Source organism: Pimephales promelas, chromosome 5 (genome assembly GCF_988280905.1).
Source record: "Pimephales promelas chromosome 5, fPimPro1.hap1.1, whole genome shotgun sequence".
NCBI classification, from domain to species: Eukaryota; Metazoa; Chordata; class Actinopteri; order Cypriniformes; family Leuciscidae; genus Pimephales; species Pimephales promelas.
The window spans coordinates 8695584-8717957 of record NC_142773.1 but is presented as its reverse complement, the minus strand read 5'-3'; the positions used below and the strand labels follow the sequence as shown (position 1 = coordinate 8717957).

At 38.2% G+C, this 22374-nt stretch overlaps 2 protein-coding genes across 3 annotated transcripts in view; both read right to left on the bottom strand.

The window, feature by feature from the left end:
- The window catches only part of LOC120467255 (serine/threonine-protein kinase pim-2-like), a 340979-nt gene that overhangs the window by 274598 nt on the left and 44007 nt on the right, over positions 1 to 22374 (bottom strand). The gene's annotated exons all lie outside the window — the stretch shown is intronic.
- LOC120461434 (uncharacterized) lies at positions 1164 to 21091 on the bottom strand. 2 transcript variants are annotated; one of them, XM_089130920.1, is made up of 17 exons: positions 20950 to 21091; positions 19343 to 20141; positions 18127 to 18291; positions 15675 to 15999; positions 14799 to 14914; positions 14710 to 14735; positions 14461 to 14501; positions 13948 to 13992; positions 11886 to 12015; positions 11553 to 11712; positions 9572 to 9695; positions 7590 to 7624; positions 3757 to 3820; positions 3628 to 3662; positions 3489 to 3552; positions 1737 to 1816; positions 1164 to 1635 (listed from the first exon to the last, which is right to left on the bottom strand). In XM_089130920.1, the coding sequence occupies exons 1-16, from the start codon at positions 20950 to 20952 to the stop codon at positions 1744 to 1746; spliced, it is 2205 nt and encodes a 734-aa protein (XP_088987046.1). In that variant the 5' UTR covers positions 20953 to 21091; the 3' UTR covers positions 1164 to 1635; positions 1737 to 1743. The 2 variants fall into 2 exon arrangements, with proteins under 2 accessions (XP_088987046.1, XP_088987045.1); XM_089130919.1 differs by having other exon boundaries at positions 20709 to 20985.

The following is a 22374-nucleotide window of genomic DNA, read 5'->3' as shown; positions in this document are numbered from 1 at the left end:
AAACAAATTCACCGGTTTCTGGACTGGCTGCAGTAACACGTCTCTGTCCATGCGGGGGCGTTCGCGGTCGAGTGCAGAATGAATGGGAGTCTATGGGGTTTCACCCCCAGAAATCCACTTTTCTCAGGATGTAATTTTTTGTCAAGTAATTTTAAAGTTGCATTCAAAAGGGAGGGCTAAGATATACTCTCCACTGAAAATTACTTTTTTAAGTTCTCTTATCTGTTCTAAAAATCCGTTCAAAAATGTGATGACGTCACACAATAGCAGAATGCTATCGTGCTCCGGCCAACAACGGCCTAACCTGTGAGAAATCAAAAGGACATAAGTACTCGTTCATTCGACTTTTGGCCTATAATCTATATTCAACTTGCGGAATCAACAATAAAATATATTTTAATTTAACGACAAGCAGGAGAAAGAGACACATTAGCCGTTTAGCTCCATAGACTCCCATTCATTCTGCACTCGCCCGCGATCACCTCCAGTGGAATTCTAATGGAACTGCAACCAAGATGAAACACAATAGGAAGTGCCAAGGCTCTCCGTTAGACGGGCTTAGGAAATTAGAAGATTCTCGGTTAGTTTTGTTTGTTTATTTTTTCATGTTCCTGTGTGTCAAAAATCATCATTATTATTATTCTGGTGCATATAGGTTTAAAAACAGTGCCGCCCTTAAAATGAACAAAGTCATCAAATGAGAGTATTTAAATCGGCGAAATAAAGAGGGAATATGAATAATAAATATTTTTACAAATACAAAAATTATACAATGGGTAATTATATTTTAACTTTTAATCTACTTTTAAGGGTTAGTTTAGCAAAACATGAAAATTGTGTCGTTTAATTTGCTTATTTCATTCTTCAAATCAAGCCTCAAAACTGCTGACATTTCCTTCAATAAAAGAGGAAAAAGTCTCTCTTGGTTTTATTAGGGAAATCAACAAACGCTAAACAAATTTCATTAATGAAAAGTACACATTTTTAAAAATATTATAAATTATCAAATTCATTTTAATGAAAATTACAAGACCCATGACTCATTTTTTACAGAGACGTACAGAATAATTTAGTTTTAGTATTACTCTCACTCTTCATAATTCACAGTTTTATCACACATTCATCCAGCCATCATTCAATAGAAGAAAAAACAGAAGTCAGAATCACTGCTGGATCCATTTATTTCACGCCAACATTTACAAGTTATGTTTTCATTTATAAACATGTAATCAAACCACCAACTTCCAAAGTTCCCACACAATGAGATACACAACGACAAAAGCAAAGGTGAATTAATCGATAACATGCACAAGCTTCTCTCAATCCTTTAGCAATTCATTCAATAGTTCATATGACAAAGTGCCACACCCTCATTTCATTAAAACCCCTAATCTGCCATTGTGTTATCAGTCCTCGATCGAGCCCTCGCCGCTCAGTGCCAATGCAACACTTCAAACCTCAAGAGTTCACTTTTATTAAACGCCACAGTTTTTCTCTTTGCACTTGTAATGTTAAACCGAGTCTTCAGACACAGGACTGACGACCTGTAAAACTGAAGCCCAGTTTTTTCCAAACGCCAGCTCCTGAAGAAATGTGGATTTCCTTGGTTATGATCGAGGTATGAAATCAACCTCACTGTGGAAGGAAAAATAAATGATGTCAGAGACTTTGCGTTTGTAAAATGTTAGATATGAAACTCGGGTCAGTGGCTGAAGAATACAGCAGATAAACCTCACCGCAGGCTCAAAGAGAGTCGGCGTAAAGTGCCGGAGGAGGCAGAAGATCAACATCTGCAAACTGGAAGTGTTCTGCTTCTCTGTCACCAACACAGAGACGGGACATTATCACACACACACACACACACACACACACACACACTGGACTGTCTCCACTTCACACTCAGATTCAAACTATAGCAAGGAATTGATGGGAATAGTTACTTAGAATAGAATAAAATAACACCTTATATCGAGTCCACACTTTAGACATACTAGTACTCCACTAACCTGAACCTGACAGTCTCCTAATACTCATTACATATATGTAGTTACTTATAGTTAGTGGAAAATTCGAAAAAGGGAACTATCGAAATCAGATGAAAGCTAAAATTAAGCGATAAAAGCATTTAACTTTGGGAGAGAATTAATTTTCATTTGGTGTTTTTGAGCTTAATGTCTAACGCATGACCTTTTCACATTAATGAACACCACAAAACTGTCCGGTCTTAATAACTACTGGACATTTCCGCAAAACAGCCTCGGAAGCTAGAGTGTGGTACATTATTGCATACGAGCCAACAACCATGTCTGTACGACATTCTGGTGCTGAGATATGGCTTAATCATGTGTTTAGGTGGTTGCTAGGGTACTCTATATGGTTGCTATGGTGTGCTTATACAGTTTATGAGATGATATTTACAGACTAGTTGACACTCTAAGTCAAAAAAGCCAAACTCTATGTTTCTACTATTTTCTTGAGCTGAAATATGGCATGGTAATGTAGTTTATGGTTGCTAGGGTACTCTACATGGTTGCTATGGTGTGCTTATACAGTTTATGAGATGATATTTAAAGACTAGTTGACACTCTAAGTCAAAAAAGCCAAACTCCATGTTTCTACTATTTTCTTGAGCTGAAATATGGCTTGGTAATGTAGTTTATGGTTGCTAGGGTGCTCTAGGTGGTTGCTAGGGTGCTCTGGGTGGTTGCTTTAGTGTTTCTAGGGAGTTGCTAGGGTATTATGGGTAATTGCTAGGGTCTTGCTAGGCAGTTGCTAGGGTGTTCTGGGTGGTTGCTTTTGTGTAGATAGGCGGTTGCTAGGGTGTTCTAGGTGGTTGCTAACATATTCTGGCGGGTTGATATGGTGTTACTAAGTGGTTGGTAGTTGTCACATATGGTTACTATAGAGTTTTTATAGCGTTCTTAACATGTTCTCGGCATGATTTAGCAGTTACCCAGACAGCAAACTGACATTGAATCAACGTAGAAACGACGTTTCTCGTGACATCGAAACAACGTTGATCTGACATTGTTTTGCTCATCGAATTAGCGTTGAACCAACGTCAGACGCGCCATTATTCAAAACTAACAGAAAATCGACGCATTTAGTTGCTTTCCTAACGTTGAAACGAATGATGTTGATTTCAAGTTGATTTTCCATTAGTTTTGAAGAATGGCGCGTCTGACGTTGGTTCAACGCTAATTCGATGAGCAAAACGATGTCAAAACGTTTATTCAATCTCAGTTTATTATCTGGGTAACTAATCGACATTAGCGTGTAGCTATTCACAGCTAGCATGTTGGAAGTCCTGTGTGCTAGCATGAGTCAAAAGACCCAACCCCCATCGCGATACAATGTTTTGATGCTGAGATATTAGCTGTTGCAAAATGGTTGCTATGGTGCTCTGTTTGGTTGCTAGGGAGTGGATTGGCAGCTGTAACACACGATTCCACAGCTGTGTTATATCCCTGTGGTGTCGTTGGGCTCACTGTGTGTGGACGTCTTCAATGCTCCAGTCACTGAACGTCTGATGAGCCGAGGAGGTGCTGTCGACTGAGAAGAGAGAGACCAGAGTACAGTGAACAGAACACATCAAGCTCAGCGCAGAGAGAGCAGAAACACACTCACAGATCTCAGGCATGGAGACCGCTTTCACCTGACTCCTGCAGATAAAGAGAGAGAGACACACACGAGTGTAGAGATCTGTGTAAAGTTCAGGTGAACTGAGGTCATGTGTGTGAAACGAGTTCAGCTCACGAGTTTTCAGCAGAGAGAGACAAGGTGTCATCCTCATACATCCACTCCTCACTGTCATCCGTGACTGGAAGAACAAGTCAAACGCATGAAAACGAAAAAAATATTGACATGCATCTGCAATGGTGGCCCAAAATATTGGCAGCCTTGCTCTTTTTTCTTTTCAAATAATCCACAATTTCTTTCTAGAAACTGATTTACACGCGTTTCTTCTGTGCGCAACTGAACAAAAACTATCAAAAATAAATCATAATTCCACAGAAAATCCTAGAATGGCCCAGAAAATGTTAGTAGCACCTTATTTTAGTTTAAAAAGTAGTTAAAATAGATTGATCAAGTACAGTGGGAACTGTTTGAGTCTTATTTACTTGTCTTATTTAGACGTCAGACAAATAATTCACCTTTGGCTAAGCCCCGCCCCCCTTAGTTACTGTTGCTACTTCAAACAACAAGGCATCTAAACTATAACGTTACCGGTCACAGTCAAAAAATGAACCACCGCATTTCCTACTAATGGAGACGGAGGCTGGGACTAACAATATCAGGGAGCAACACTGTTCATGCAAAGCTGGTAGGTCTCTATTCACTTCTATAATCGTTATTACAAAGCAAACGGACTACACGAGTATCCACAAGTATCCTACGCCCCATGAGGCCTTGCATCAAAAGGGGGCGCGACTTCCGGTTGGAAGTAAACAAAGCGCGATTTGACATGCTTGACACTTGTTCATTCAACAGTTGACAGTCATTCAAGTTATAGCGATCCAAACTAGCTAACGATGTGGGAACACAACCTCAACCAAATTCAAAAGGGTGAAATAATAGTACCTTTACCCTCTGCAGTAGTTGGCTGGGAGTATTATAATAACATTATTAATAATCAATACTCATCAAGGCATGGTGACAGACAGTTGTGTGAGCTGACAAACAATTAAAATAAAAAATACACACTTAGTCATTGTGTTTTGGAGTTTATTCAAAATTATAAATGAATGTGCTGCTTGAATACATTAACTGGCACATTTGGTATTCTGTCAACACAGGCTTTGATCCTGAGTTTAGGTGCAACATCAGTAGAGAACAGCCAAACACATGCTGAGAGAGTTTATAGAATATTAAGAATCTAAACTAATGTACACAGGAAGATTCGTCGTCTTTTGGGAGGTGATGGAAACTACAGTCGTTGGCAGGATCACTCTGATTTCGTTTTCAGCTTATGTTCAAAACAATCACGTTTAAGCCACTGAATTAGTTTAGTCCGGTTATACATACAACCGCGAACAGCACATGTTGTCCCTGAGCTCCGTAACGACATCTCTCATAAAGATTTGCGTCTTTAAATAGTAAAATAATTCTCAGAAAAACAGCTAGCCTCTTCGCTAACTAACACACAAAATACCATTGGAATGCTACTTCCGCCGCCTCACCGGAAGTTTCACCCACTTTATTTTTTACAGGAGCGCCCCTCGGAAACTTGTGGATAACGTTGTATTTATTAGCAGCGTTTGCTAGCGTATCAACAACTGGTATGAGAACCGAAATCAATCAAACGGACCCCCCCTCCAACCTCTCTGGGAAACGCGTATCTGTGTTACAAATGCCTGAGGCACAACGTTTAACCATATTTTGGATAAAACTACGACGGTAATAGACCAAAAATATGAGACGCCTGTGTTGAAAGTCAATGGAGCGCTGTGACAAAGCGTCGGACCTCTGTGGGAGCTCGTTCTTGGCTGCACTGTGATTGGTCAATCTACATTCTAGGGCGTGGCTTAGCCAAAGGCGAATTAATTGTATTATCAAGAAACTCAAGGCTCATATCTGCCCTTGTTTTCCTGGGTTTGCCCTTTGGTTACGGTTAAACTTTTTCCCTTCCTGTCAGCACTTTTCCCAGTTAAACATGACGCTGCGGCTGGATCTGATCATCAGCCACTGGTGTTAGAGGGCACTGACGCCAGGGACGCACTCACTATAGGGAGACGGACCAGCTCCATCAGATCCCATGTGCCTTGATTACTAGGGCTGGTTATTGACACAAATTTCACAATTCGATTTCGATTCACAAGCTTGCAATTCGATTTCGATTCGATTCAATATTGATTATTTTGGATATCAGTTACAATAAATGGCAATTTTTCAAGGGAATCAACCCAGATAGCAAACTGACATTGAATCAACGTGGAAATATGACATCGAAACAACGTTGATCTGACATAGTTTTGCTCATCGAATTAACGTTGAACCAACGTCAGACGCGGCATTCTTCAAAACTAACGGAAAATCAACTTGAAATCAACGCGTTGTTTCAACGTTATGAAAGCAAACCAATTTTCGATTTTTATTTAGCTTTGAAGAATGCCGCGTCTGACGTTGGTTCAACGTTAATTCGATGAGCAAAATCAACGTTGTTTCAATGTCATGAGAGACGTCGTTTCCACGTTGATTCAATGTCAGTTTGCTGTCTGGGAAATCTCTTAACTAATGCTGTGAACTATGGGAGTCTAGTTGTAGCCTACTAGGCTTCATTAGCCTAATATGAAGGTAATAATGAACTGTTTTGTAGCTATACAGACAATTAAATTACACTTTTATTTATTTTCATAATAAGAAGATTATATGAAATATAAACATTTAAATTGTGGCTGTCATAAAAACTTGCCAGATTTATTCAAATATGCATTAAATATTGAAGAACATTATAATGCATATGTAATATGGTGTATATATTTAGCAAAATGCTCCTCTCTAGAGTTATTCTTTCTAGCTGACTAACGAGTTGATGTGGGTTTTCTGAGGTAAATATGACGATACATGACATTGATTACAAGCTGTTGAACTGACGTCTTTCCACGGTTGAAACGCTGATTGAGCGAATCAATGTGACATGATACAGATTTCGATAAGTTTTACTCTATCTTTAACACACTTTCAGATGTTCATTCATGTTTATTTCACGCTGTGACTGGTATTATTAAGGCGGAAGAGAGATCAGCGCTGCTGCTTCTCTAGAGCGATCTCACGCCACAGCGCCAAAACACTATTTATGTTTTTGAAATTCTAAAGAAAATAGACATAATTTGAAAATTGAGACTTTGTTTCATATCAATAGTAACAAAGGACAAAGATTATTGCGATTTTTTGGATGTGCGCAGCCGCGATACAATGTCCCATTCATTCAAATGAAACAGGATGACTAATCGATTCTTGAGATTTAAGAATCGATATCAGTTCGTATAAATGAGAATCGATTAATATCTTGAAATCTATATTTATTACTCAGCCCTATTGATTACAGTCACATTACAGCACTGACGCCAATGAAGCGCTGCCAGAGTTGTGGACAGACAGTCATTGTTTATGAAATGAATAAGTAGTCCTGTAAACTGAGATCTACAAGCCACTAAATTGTAAAACTATTATTTTTCCGTGTAAACTCCCAAAAAGGACAATCCAAATGAATGTTAAACGGCAAAAATGTTGAAGATTAACCAATAATCGGTTTGTTAGTCTCCTCTGTGTAACACAGCGAAGAGCGGGATATGCTTGATGTTAAGAAGCAATCTTTAAAGCACAGTAAAGCCACGAAAGAGTAGTCAATTTTATATTATAACTTAACACTCAGTTGCATATTCATTTGTTTTTGTTGTCTATGGATCTAATAAAATAAACTGCTCCTGAAATGTAGTTTTAAAACGATTTAACCCAAGCCGATCTGAGAAAGCAGCGGCTGTTAAACCACACAGGATTATTATTTCAGCACCGCCGGGTGTTAAAGAAAGTGCCAGGCTGCCAAAACACTCAACACACGGCTGAAGAAAGAGAAACAGAAGACTTACAGCTGCTGGTGAACACCGGATTCTGATGAGACGACCTGCAAACATCAGACCGTTCACACACATTACTATGACAATACAGTGTTTAAAGCGTCTCATTTGAGTCAATGATATATGTTTTGATTTAACAGCATCTATACATAATATAGATATACATTAAAGCCAAAAATTTAAACCGTATACACTACTGGTCAAAAGTTTTAGATCGGTAAGATTTTTTTATGTTTTTAAAAGAAGTCTCTTCTGCTCACCAAGGCTGCAATTATTTGATAAATACAACAAAAAAAAACAGAAATATTGTGAAATATTATTACAATTTAAAACAGCGGTTTTCTATGTGAATATATAGTGAAGTGTAATTTATTCCTGTGATGAAAGCTGAATTTATCATCATTACTCCAGTCTTCAGTGTCACATGATCCTTCAGAAATCATTCTAATATGAGGATCTGATGCTCAAAAAACATAAATTATTATTTTCAATGTTGAAAACAGTCGTGTACCATTTTCCCCCAAAATTCTATGTTGAATAGAAAGTTCAAAAGGACAGCATTTATTTAAAATATAATCGTTTCTAACATTATAAATGTCTTTACTGTAACTTTTGATCAATTTAACTCATCAACTATGAATAAAAGTATTTTCTAATTTCTTTCCCCCAAAAAATAAAAAATAAATTCTTACTGACCCCAAACTTTTGAATGGTAGTGATTAATGTTACAAAAGCTTAATTTCCATTTCAGATCAATTCTGTTCTTTTGAACTTTCTATTCATCAAAGAATCCTGAAATGAAAATGTAAAAAACTGTTTTCAACATGGATAATAATCATAAATCTTTCTTGAGCATCAGATTATAATAATTTCTGTAGGATCATGTCACACTGAAGACTGGAGTTAGGATGAAAAAAAAAAAAAAAAAAAAAAAAAAAATCGCAGGTTTGATCACAGGAATAAATTACACTTCACTATATATTCACAAAGAAAACCGCTGTTTTAAATTGTAATAATATTTCACAATATTACTGTTTTTTTTTTGTATTTTTTATCAAATAATTGCAGCCTTGGTGAGCCCAAGAGACTTATTTTAAAAACATAAAAAAATCTTACCGATCTAAAACTTTTGACCGGTAGTATATATATATGATGTGCATATCTTAAGAGAGCAGGTCTATGGCTGATGTGAGTAATAAACCATTTAATGATGGGAATCAGTAATACATGCTGCAATCAAATAAATATGATTTACTAAAATTATTTGAAAAGAAATGAATCAATGTTGATAAAATAATCTTACATTCACTAATATACAAATTATAATCAAATGATTTCATTAACATGACAGCAACAAGACAAAGTTTTTGAAACCTAGAATTTTAAGTTTATAAAGTTCATATCCACCCAGTGAGAACAGAAATACACTGTCAATTGATACAGATTTACAACACAAGGTTGCCAACAGGGGTGTAAATCCAACGTTTTGTCGCAATACGATACAAAATCGATCATCTTAGCCAGCTATTTGATGTGTCCCAACAGCTTAACACGCGGCGAGACAATTTCACCTCTATCTAGCGGTACGTCGACTGATATAGTCATTATTATGAGCCTGATGTTTTGATCTACTTTAGACACAACTGGTATCTGATATATGTGTTTAAAATTCATTTCTGGCAAAGAAGATTGTATTAATCCGGACAGATATGAAAAAGGAGCTTGTTTGCGGAAAAAATCATGCATATTTGTGCGTTTACATGTGAGAAAGCGTGTAAAAAATAGGATTTTTTGTGGCAGTGTAAACACAGCCAGAGATGCCAAGCGTCAGAATAAAGGTGTTGCATCTATACATCGTATCATTAGTCTTCTTATCCATATCAGTGTATCGTAACACCCCTAGCTGCCAATCCATGGTTAACTTGACAGTGAGCTTTATTTCATATGCATGATGTCATCGAGTGTGTGTGGATATGGATATGTTTCCTCTCTACCTGCTGCTGAAGCTGAGATTATCTCCGTCGGTCTGGCCTCGTCCGGCGGCCTGCGACGCCTTCTTCCCCAGCTCCAGCATCTCCTTGATGTTCAACTCCACATTCATCACGGAGATGTAGCCGTCTGCACACACACACACACACACACCACAACAGAAGGAAGACCGTGTCCTGTCAAAGCCTCAGAAACTACAGCGATTTCACAGTCACTCCTGCAGGAGGCTTTCTAGGACATTCAAAAAGTGGTCAACTTTTTTTAATTCATCTTAAAGGGGAACGATTATGAGTTCATTTTTCTAACTTTAGCTTGTGTGTAATGTTCCTGTTTGAACATCTGCAAAGTCATGACGCTCAGAGTTAAAAGCTTTTACATGAATCTCTTTTTAAGGACTACAACAAAACGGCTGAGAGGGACTACACAAGCTTCCTCCCAGGTTAGTGACATCACTAAGGCCTTGTGTCCACCTAAGCTTTTTTTTAAAAAAAAAAAACAGATTGTTTTCAATGGGAGCGCGATGAGCGTAACGAGGCGCTGAGCGTTTTTTTCACGTTGAAGTGCTGAGCACCCAGCGTTTTTTACAGGTCGCCGAGTTGAAAAATGTTCAACTTTAGGTGAAACGCAGCGCTCATCACTGTCACTTTTTACCCAGCCATCGAATCACAGCGGAGGAGGGGCGGGACTAATACCACACCGACCAACTGTCACAACATTCAAACTGCTGCGGATAATTCTGTATCATAGCAACAAAACGGCTCAACGGAAAAAACGCTGCGCTGCCAAAACGCTCTCAAGCACCCAAAGCACGGCGTCTTCAGCAGAGCGTCTAGCATTTTCAGCTGGCTAAAAACGCTTTGGTGGACACACGGCCTAACTGAACAACATGGATGAAGAATAATTTACTATGAAAAATTATCTGTAAAATCAGCTGCAAGTAAACTGTGCTGCGGATATTCTGTATCATAGCAACAAAACGTCTCAACGGAAAGAACGCTGCGCTGACAAAGCGCTCTCAAGCGCCCACAGCTAGCGTTTTCAGCAGAGCGTCTGGCGTTTTTAGCGGGCTAAAAACACTTAGCCTAAGCCTAAAATGTACTTATAAAACGGTTGGTTCAAGTCCTTGATTCTGATTGGTCAATAGCTGTGTTTTAATCATGATAAAACACGACTATAACCGCTTCAACCAACGGCTCTACGTATCACTACACAACACCCCAAGCAACCACTCTTAGCAACGTAAACATATGTTTGTTTTCATTAATACTGTTTATTGAAGCTAATAGAGTAACGTTAGAGTATTGTGACAAATCGAGTAAGCGAATTTATCTGCATTTACAGTAGATATAGCATTTTCCTTCAGGTCAGTCCTACATTCGTGACAAAAAATCAGTTTGAATGTCCGCCGTGATATCTTGTCTTTTTAACAGTCAAGGGGTTTTCTCGTGATGCGCTAACTTAGTCATTCGTCAGTTGAGTCTTCCTTATCGGTGTTCACAAGAGTCATTTCAATGTAAGTGTCTTCTGATGGACTCACTCACTCGTAAAGAGAGTCTCTGTCGCCATCTAATGGTGAAATAATGTATTGTAATTTCTATCACAGTAAGGGACTACTTTTTCCAGTGGAAGGAAGGCTTTTAGTGATTTTACTTCATGAACGTTGCATAGATACATATTTTCCGTCCTTAATATTTGTATTGTGTGGTAACCATTTTATAAAAGCAATAAGGTACAGAATCTAGTGCTCTATGGTGATTAAGTCCCGGCTAACTCTGCTTTGCGTCGTGAATTTTAACATGCTCTATAAAACATCTGAGGGGTATTTTGAGCTAAAACTTCACATTCACACTCTGGGGACAACATAGACTTATTTTACATCTTGTGAAAAGGCATTATAGGACCCCTTTAAGGAGTGGGGAGGGAAAAGAATATACAGTTTCTGATACAGTATAAGCCATGACTAGATGATGTTCAAGAGCATCTCACATTTGTTGTTGGCGTCTCGGGCCAGCCATTTGCCCTTGGGGCAGTTGACCGTTCGGATGATGCTGATGAGATCCCCACTTTTGACGGGCAGGTCGTATTTGCGGAGTTTGCTGGCCGCCAGCACTCGGGCGCGATACATGGGCTCTTCCAGTCCGGTGATCTATTGGGGAACATGGGAAATATATCAGGACCTGGAGAAGTTATACTGATGTATGTCACTACATTAAAGATGGATAGCACAGGCACACTTTTCTTTCAAGTAAACACCAGTCAGTTTGAAACGCTATCTTGCGCTACATGAAGTGTGGCTTTAAGTTATGCATCCGAACTCACTTTAAATTTCTTGTGCAACATGTTTCTCTTTTTGTCCTTCTCTTTCTGCTCTTTCTTCTCCTTCTCCAGACGCTGCTTCTCCTTCTTCTTCAGCTCTTTATCCTCCTGGTGTTCAGGGCTCATCTTCTTTCTGAAAAAAATCACACACTTTTTTGGTCGGTTTCTATGAGGAACACGCTGTGCTCAGTCTCAATTGATAAATATTAGGGATGCACGATATATCGGCCAGCATATCGGTATTGGCCGATATATATATGTTCATTTTTAATGTTATTGTTATCGGCCGGGTAAGAAAATGTGGCCGATATATATTAAAGCCGATAAATAATGTATTATTCCCTTCAGCTGAGACACTTGTTGAGAACTGTATTTGTTTTTGAATTTCTACAAATATGATTGAAATCTCTTCAAAAAATTAAATCTGGTTCGGGACAACATGTGCAGCGCAAATCTGTCATCAAGGCTATACGACACTATAATGAGAACGTCATTATAATTGTGCGCTTGGGACATGGATTTAATTGTGAGACTTTTGTTTATGTAATCAGGCTCTCAAAATTAGATAAAAATTTTGATTTAAGTTTATCGGCCGATATATCGGTTATCGGCTTTCAAATATAAAGAATTATCTGTTATCGGTATCGGCCAAAATTTTCATATCGGTGCATCCCTTGTAAATAACCAGATCGGCTGTGTTTTTAGCAATTAACGTTAAGATGTGTTACAAGTTACGCATAGAAGCGTATATCTCATGTCCAAGTGAAAAACTCCCAAATAATGAGAAATTATAAGATATAAAATAATCATATTTAACAAGACTGAAATGAAACCAGTTATTTTAAACTAATAATTATATATTTTTCCTTGCTCAGACGACATTTCCACTGGCCTCAAGCCCTCAACACATATTTTATTAAGATATTTATATTTTTACTTCAATAACTTCAATTCATATACACTTTCCATACACTGAAAAATGATGGAAAACAAGGCAAAACATTGCTGACTGATACATATTAAACACGTTAAAGTCTCGCAAGTTTCGGTAAGAATAAATCATTTTAGCAAATTCAGCAATACTTCTAGATAATATCTTTGTGACAAATCAACAGAATTTTAAAATGAAAATTGTGTCAGAAAACTAAATCTGATGTGTAAGACCAATGAATCTAATGGCAATGCATGTCTGGGCTGATGGGTATGTGATTGACTATAACCTGTCCTGATGAAATATTTTCATGACTATAGTGTGCACTGGCACCCGCTTGTTTAGTGTTGTTGGTTACGAAAGTATTTTCTCCATTTATTTCTCCCATAGGTGTTTTTTTTTTCTTCGCCAAAACATTATAAGCCATGAACCAAACCAACCAGCTTCGAGAACCACATTACAACATTACAAACTGTGATTTGAAGCAAAAACAATACGTACAAAAAGTACAAGACCGCGAACTTAACAGCTTTAGTGAGAAAGAACTACAATCCCATGAAGCATTGCAGACAGTGTACCTGAATTAATATAAAACTACTTTCACATAAATATTTACACACCATGCAAGTTTATTACAAAATGCGGATGTATATTGGAAAATATAAATATGCTACGCTTCACAGAACTGGCCGGATCTTTTGGTGCGTTTTGCTTATTTCGAGACTCTGATTGGTGTAATTTTCTGCACAGCATCATGGGTAATGTAGTTTTCACCAGGAATTCTGCTGTTAAACGATCTTAAAAATAAGCTGAAATAATGCGACTGACGGCTTCAACAGAAGCGAACGCCATCGATTAGCAACAATACGGTTTCTGTAAAAATATTACTTGACGAACCCATTAAGAATGTTTTCTCTCCGAGAGAAAATTTAAACCGAGCTAAATGTAAGCCTCCATTTCTTCACAATCGTGTCCTCTCTCAGAGAGTCTGGTGTGGACCCGGGGTGTGTTTGAGTTTATCATTAGATTCTTTGATGCCATTTTTTCCCACATTATAGTAATGAGATTTCCCCAGATTACAGTGCAGTAAATGATGCGTCACAGAGTTAAGTCAGAAATCAGATATCATCATACCTGTCGTTGTGACTGTGGCCATTGTGATCTTCAGCTGCATTAGACCTTCACATCGTGAGGGGAAACAACAGAAACTCAAGTTTTCACTGCAAAATATGCTTTTGTGTCTCGTTTCCAGTCCAAATACAAAAAGAATACTTCATTCACGAGGCATTTACTAAAGTAGTGAAATGCAGTAAGATATATTATTATATTTTCTGGGGAAATAATCAAAATCAAGTTGTTTAAAACAAGCAAAATGATCAGCCAATGGGGTAAGAAATAATGATCTAGTTTCTGATTGAATTAAGAATTTTTCTGACCCCATTGGCAGATAATTTAGCTTTTTTTTTTTAAGCAACAACTCTAAATTTTGACTTATTTCCCCAGAAAACAAGACAATACAGTATCTAATGGCATCTAATCATTTGGACAGGAAACAATACTAAGAAAACCAATTGCAATGTAGTCTTTTCTTAGACTGTACAGCATTTGATAACATTTATCATGAGAGAGAAATAAGTGCTGACAAACCACTGAGGGACATGCCATATATTCTTCCAAGTCTCTTCTTTCTGTCAAACAAATCAAGAGATCAATAGAAATAATGTACGTCATTATAAGCTGGCAAAGACGCATTCACACTTCATCCAGGCTTTCCATGTACACCAGGTAAGGATGCTTCAGAGTATCTTTTCAAGCACCCATCATGATATATCAAACATATTTCACGTAAATGACCAACTCTTTAATAAATGGCAATTATAAGAAAGAATGGCTCACCACATGGCCGTTATCCGCATACGGGTCTGAAGGAGAAAGCGCATCAGTCACTGTCCTCCAATCATTGACTAGTGCTAGCATATACTCACTTTTAGGAGCTGCTTTACTCTTGAACGAGTGTTGGACAAAAGGAAACTTGGGAACAGTCTCTACATCCTCATAAACATTGTCAAATGTCCCATGCAAACGCCTCTCCTTAGGAAAACTGAGGGGAAAAGAACACATTGATGAGATGAGATCTGATCCATCGCATTATAAAGACAATTATACGGCAATATTAAAGATACAAGTTTAAACCCAACTCTCATCCTTCCCTCGGGTCAATTTGACCCGGAAGTTTTCTTTTTAATTGAGTGTTCATCAGAGGTCAAGACCCCAGCACTTTTGTCACACTTGAACCACACACAAAGAAAATATGGATTCGAGGAGTTTTGTGTGGTAGAAATGTAAAAAATCCTCCCCTCACGGGTCAATTTGACCCCCATAGGAATGAACGGAATGTGAGGAATGCTTCAGTACACATAGAAAAACCTAAAAATGCTCAAATTTACCAAAAAAATATTGTATAATGTCTACATGTGCATCTGAATGCACACTGAAGAGAGCTATAAGGCCATCTAGTGGCAAGAGTCGTGAAATATCAGGTCATATTAGTTTCCACAAGAGGTCGGCAAAGACACACAATGAAAGATATTTTGAGCTGAATTAAAAGGGTTATGCAAGAAATTGTAAGTAATTTTGAATTTAAGTTTGAATAATGTAAGGAATAAGCTAAAATTACTATTTATTTATTGATCAAAGTGATTTAAAAAGGTAATTAAATAATATCAATATCAAATAATATCAAAAAGAAATAAAATAAGCTTTCTGGACAAAAAAAAAAAAGTAGTATAATTTTAGGGCTTCAGGTCATTTTGACCCGTGAGGGATATTATGGGACATAATGAGACAAATGACACATTTACACTGGTTGCTGGCGTTCAGTGTGTGGTCCGTTCATCCTGAGGTCAGAGGTGGCAGAGACGCCTGCGCTTGTGGCCTGAGTGAGAGCGTCTGCTGATGGTCCATCATCCCCGGGAGAACATGTGACCGGGTTGTCGTGCTCCTCTGGCGGAGGAGGAGGCAAGGAGTCGGGGAACTCTGTGGCCTCCAGCTCCAGGGCTGCCAGGTCGACGGCGTCGCTGTCCGCCGCTTCGGCCACACACACTTCAAAATCGGGGAATTCGGGAGGAGGTAAACTCGTCTCCTCTAGTGACGCATCAGCGGGGGCAGAAACCTCAGGCTCCGGTTCTGGACAAACAGAGGACAAGACTGAAACCAGCTCCCGAACCGACATCACTCAGCTGCATTTCGAGCAATGATCAGATGCATTAATGCACAAAATGATATTTTGCACAAACCGCAAAATTAGTTTTTTATGTATACATATACAGTATATACACACAGACTGACATAGAATACCAGTCAGTTACTAGTTAAGGTTTTTTTTCGAAAAACGTTTTCGAAAGAAGTGTCTTCTGCTCACCAAGTCTGCATTTATTTGATCAAAAACACAGTAAAAATATTATGAAATGACATTATTTCTTTATTCATTCATCTATTTGACTGTTTAAAATTTTATTTATTCCTGTGATCAAAGCTGAATTTTAACATTTAAAAAATGAACTAGATTAAAATCACTTTTCGGATTAATTGCGATTAAGGGGATAGTTCACTTTGAAATTAATGTTTGATATGTTTTATCTTACCTCAAGGGCATCTAAGATGTAGGTGTCTTTGTTTCCACAGTAGTTTCAATTTTGATATTTTTAGGTCAAACCGTTCTTGTCTGTCAGTCATATAATGGAGGTCTATGGTCACCACCTCAAAGAGCAGCACAGAGAAGTCCAAATTAAACACGATTTAATGACTCGTACACACTGATGGCCTAAGACATGAAACGAGCGGTTTGTGTGAGAAAACGAACAGTATTTATATTGTTTTTACCTCTTTTAATCACAGCCACGTCCAAGTGATCCGAGGGCACGGGCGCTTCGGTCTGTGCAAGCACCGGAAAGCGCCTGAAGTGATCTCTTGAACGCACTCTCTGATTCCGGAAAATCAGAGTCATTAAATCATGTTTAATTTGGACTTCTCTGTGCATGCTCTTTGAGGTGGTGACCATAGATCTCCATTATATGACTGACAGACAACAACGGTTTGACCGAAAAATGTCAAAATTGAAAATACTGCGGAAACAAAAGCCCCTTTCACACAGAGATTCCGGAAAATACACGGATTAAGCGACCCGGGATTTGGTTCATTCACACTGCCAGTGATTTTCCGGAATCAGAGAGTGCGTTCACACACAACCCGTAAAAATCCCGTAAAGACACGCGACATCGATGTTACATGACATGTCTCAGCGGCGTCTATAGTTTGCTTATGAGCTGCGATTTCTTTCTGGAGAAACCACGCTTGTGCATTTTTTTTCTCTGATTCGATCATAAACTAGCGCATTACGTACCGTTTCACTAGCCTGCTTTCACTTCATTACGACACGGTATTGGTTACGGCTTTTGTTCACAAACACACAGCGCGCGTTCCAGGACTGATCCCAGCAATGTTACTAGGAACCAAACCCGGCATTGATCCCGGGTCGTGTTTGCGTTCACACAGAAGGTGTTTTGGCAATTTCCCGGGATCAACGCGCTGTGTGAAAGGGCCTAAAGACACCTACATCTTGGATGCCCTTGAGGTAAGCTAAAACATACCAAAAATAAATTTCTAAGTGAACTATCCCTTTAAGAACACTTAAGTTGATATGGTTTTTATATATTTTATCATGCAACAATTAAATCTCAAAATAAATGTAGAAACAACAAAGACAGTATAGTTTAAATACTTGTTTAATGATGTATTTTTAAGAATGAAGGTCAGTATCACTGATAGCAAAAACACACATATATACATAAATATATATGAAGGTCAGTATAATATAAACTGATAGTAAAAACACACCCACACACACCCACACACACACATACATACATATATATATATATATATATATATATATATATATATACACATACATACATATGTATATATACATATGTATATACATATATATATATATATACATACATACATATGTATATATATATATATATATATATATATATATATATACATATATATATCAGTTTATACTGACCTTCATATACATGTATGTGTAAGGGACTTTCAAAAACATTTTAAAAACCTGAATAATTACTCTTAGAGTGCTTTAACATGAATATGAATGAATGAATGAATACGCCCTAATTTGACTTCTCATAGCTTACACTTTAACCATGTTACTGTTGTATGGAGGTAAATTGCACCAACACAAAAATGCTGAAAAGTAGTGATGCATGTGAAAGAACGTCTACTAACCAGCAGCGAGCGCTTCAGTGGCGTGTCGTGCAGCCGTGTATCTGTGGAGGTCCACACGCGGGGGTCGCGGAGGCTTCGAGGGCCCCGGCCCGAGGGATATGGGGTCAGGGAGAGGTTTGCGTGGTGGTCCGGTCTGCAGGACTGAAGCCAGCTCCGTCACAGCGGCTACGACACACACAGGCATGTCTCAAACACAGATGCACTGAAGAATTACAGTATAACAATACACTCTCTACGCACTCTCAAAACTGCTGAATTCATACACAGCACAGGTCAAAAGTTTGGAAACATTACTATTATGAACACTTTTGAAAAAGAGTCTCTGCATTTATTTGATCAAAAATACAGAGGAAAAAAAAAACATAATATTGTGAAATATTACAACTTCGAATAAAGGTTTTCTATTTTAATATAATTTATTCCTGTGATCAAAGCTGTTTGTTCAGAATGATTACTCCAGTCTCCAGTGTCACATGATCCTTCACAAATAACTATAATATGATGATTTATCATCGATGTTGGAAACAGTTGTGCTGCTCAATGTTTTTTCTTTATAACGGTGATATTTTTTTCAGGATTCATTGATGAATAAAAAGTTAACAGCATTTATTCAAAAATAGAAACTTTTTTTAACAATAAAAATCTTTACTTTATCAATTTAACATCCTTTTTCTTTCAAAAAAAGAAAAAATTAAAGAGTAATGATGCTGAAAACTCATCTCTGATCACCAAAAATCTCATTTAAAATCTTCATGCCTTAAAATATCTTGAATGCAACTCGACACCCTTGCCTCATTTAGTATGCGTGGTTCTATGAATATGCAAATGAGCCCCGCCTCCACTCACTCAGAGATCCACTGGTTGACAATCACACGTTGATCTGATTGGTTACAAGGTCGTGTGTGACGTCAGAAACACCAGTGATTTCACACCATGTGTTTGAGACTGTCTTTGGTTCACTGCAGTTTTAAGGAGGAAATACTCGACTTATGAATTTACTCATGCTTTGTCTTAAAATCATATTAAAAACACCACATAAACAACATTAAAAACTGGATTTTCACCACAATAGTATAATAAAATAGAAAATCATTATTTTAAATTGTAATATTTCAAATAAGTATTTTGATGAAATAAATGCAGGCCTGATGAGCATAGGAAACAGTATTGTTTGACCGGTCCCGTATGTATGCGTGTAAAAGCCTAAGTTTCTAACCCGCTCTGCTCTTCCGAGGAGAGGACGTCTCTGGACGGGCAGGAGGAGATGGAGGACTCTCGGTGGCTTTGCTGATGTAGAAGCCCTTGGGTCGGCCACACACCAGCAGGCTCTTGTGGGACAGCTTCCTCTTGGCTTTCTCCAGCGTGCTCAACACATGCTGGTCAAAGAAGTGGCTAACACTCCCCGTCCCAGAAGACGAGTCCGTCAGGGACGATCCGTCGCTCGGAGAAGGAGTAGCGGAGCGCTCGAGACTCGCACACGGGTTTGACTCTCCGGTCTCAACACTCTGAGTACTTTTAGGACCATTTTTACCCATGTCTTTGCCAGACGCTGAAACTTTGGTCAAGCTGAAAGGCGTAGGGAATTGCTTCCGGATGCATTTGAGAGGTGATGGGATTCTCTTTGAGCAAGGAGCTGAAGAATCATGCGGTGGCTCGTTTGAAAGCGGCAACACGAGGGGCAAATGCCGACCTTTGAGCGACTGCCTGTTGTGCCTGTCCTCACCAGACCTGCTGACTTCAGATGTTGTGTTGGGGAAGCTTGGGAAAGACACAGGCCGTCTCCCAAAGGGCGTTTTCAGGTCTTCTCTGAAAATGGCCCGGGGTAGACTAGGGGTCTTGGTTTCCACAGCTGAACTCATGGTTTCCACAGCTGAACAGCTCGTGGTTATCGGACCAGAGCGGCCCACGCCGGCTGTCGGGAGGCGTTTGGGTTTCTCGGGAAGCACAGGTCTGTCCCTCACCTGGAGCTCTTCCTGAAACTTGGCCCTTATGGATCTGAAATTGCTGCAGGCTACCTATATAGTCGACATGAAACACAAACAGTATACATTTTAGCACACACATATCAACACATTTCAGGAGACAGTGTAAAATATTCAAGCAGGCAAACACATCCCTTGTGAAAATTAACCATGGTTTTACTACAAACAAAACAACTACATGGAGACTAGTCAAACCAACGGTCACCACAAATTAACCATGGTCTCACTACACATAAAAGCAGAAAAACATCGTTAGTATAGTTAAACATTGATAAACACAAATGAATTATGGTTGTACAACAAAGATTAATAATAATTTACATGGTTAGAAACGTTATAATTAAAACATGGTAACCACACATTAATCATGGTTTTGCTACACTAACCATAGCGTTACACTTTTACTAATACAACCTACGTTTATTTTCATAAGGAATTAATTAAAATAGGGTATTTCAGTATAAAACAACTCCATATAAACAAAATACGTAGGTTATTTGTGATTAAACTAAGCGTACCTTTTGACCCATTTAAACCCATCTATCTATTTGACAAAATAGCATCTACACGGCGTTTTGTTATCCCAAACACTTTCTTTACCTGTTCCATCGTCGTTCAGTCTCCTTCTTGGGAAAGAGGATTGTATTGCATTACATAATATCTTAAAAATAATCGGAAAACAAGTTTAAGCAGAGGAGCAATGTTCTTATTCACTGATCAAACCGCCGAATCTGTTGAAGGATTGGCTCATGATTCATGAATATTAATCACGTTGCGTGTGGGTTGCACACCTGATTGGCTGAAATTAAGCAGCGGGCAAATGAAAGAATCCTACATTTACCATTTACTGACGACTTTCGAGGAGAAACGAAAGCTTTTCTGGACTTTGAATCAACCGAACCAATGGCTTCTTGACTCCCTTTGTTCGTTTGGACGGCCGCGCTTGAAACGCCACACCCTGGAGACCCCTGCTGGCCAGAACGTGCAGATGCAGACCAAACACATGGTTCAAAATGCACATGGGCAACTCGTAGAATATTTTGATGCACGAGTTGCCGAGATGTATGGAACATAGATATCTATATAAAGGTTAGATATGTCGTCCAAGAGCTGTGCAGGCAATATCACATTTTAAGTCATGTGTATCACCCTAACTGTAGCCTAATTTATGCAGGGTAGGCTATATACACTCTTAAAATGGATGTGTTAAAAACAACACAACCTGTGTTATATCTTAACACATCTGTGTGTTTAGTTAAGGACAACACATTTTGTGTTACTTTTAACTCAACCAGTGTGTTATTGTTCTTAACACAGGGAGTGTGATTTCACTAAGTTTGCACTTTGAATTAGATTAAAATGTAGCAACTTACAAAATATTGTGTGTAAATAAGTTTTATTTACACTGGTGCACTCTTATAAAATGATTTTGTAAATAACACAACCTGTAAAAAGAGATGTTAAAAATGACACATGCTGTGTAGATTTTAACACATAAAGTGTGTGTGCTTAGGGACAACACATTTTGTGTAGATTTTAACACATGTTGTGTAGATTTTAACACATGTAGTGTGTGTGCTCAGGGACAACACATTTTGTGTAGATTTTAACACATGTTGTGTAGATTTTAACACGTTTTGTAGATTTTAACACATGTAGTGTGTTTGCTCAAGGACAACACATGTTGTGTCAAATTTAACACACAACCTGTGTCGTTTCTTTACACATCTCTGTGTTTATAAGGATTACACATTTTGTGTTACATTTAACACAACTAATGTGTTACAGCAGCAGTGTGTTGTTGAAACCTTTTACACACTAATGTGTTATAGTAACACAACTTGTGTCAGATATGCGTCACATGTGACTAGTCGGAGAGTATTTGCCAGAGTTACTTCCCGTGTGCTTACAAACGTGTTTGGATGAACACTAACACGTATTGGTAACTTGTGTTTATGAAGTCCAGTGATGTTTAATAGAGTTTGTTTGAACATTTGGATGTTTTAAACACCATTAATCTACGTAGACAAGCTCTTATTGAGAATTAACAGAGGTTTGATGTTTCATTTCAGTTTTATTTCAAGTCACCATAATCGTGATTAATGGCTCCTTTATTTGGGCTCTTGACCCTTTACTCTTGTTTTAGTGTTTCTCTGCCTGCTGTAACTGTATTTTAATAAAATGCATCTGTTATGGTGATAGAAAATATGATCAGATGGTTCTTGATGATGTCATAATCAGCAAGTTATGATCAAGTTTTTGAGTA

Excerpts from the sequence above, each read along its gene's own strand:
- LOC120461434 (XM_089130919.1), bottom strand. Across the intron at positions 14,502-14,709 it reads ATGCGGATAACGGCCATGTG|AAAGAAGAGACTTGGAAGAA; the intron begins GTGAGCCATTCT and ends TTTGTTTGACAG. Across the intron at positions 7,625-9,571 it reads AATCTCAGCTTCAGCAGCAG|GTCGTCTCATCAGAATCCGG; the intron begins GTAGAGAGGAAA and ends TGATGTTTGCAG.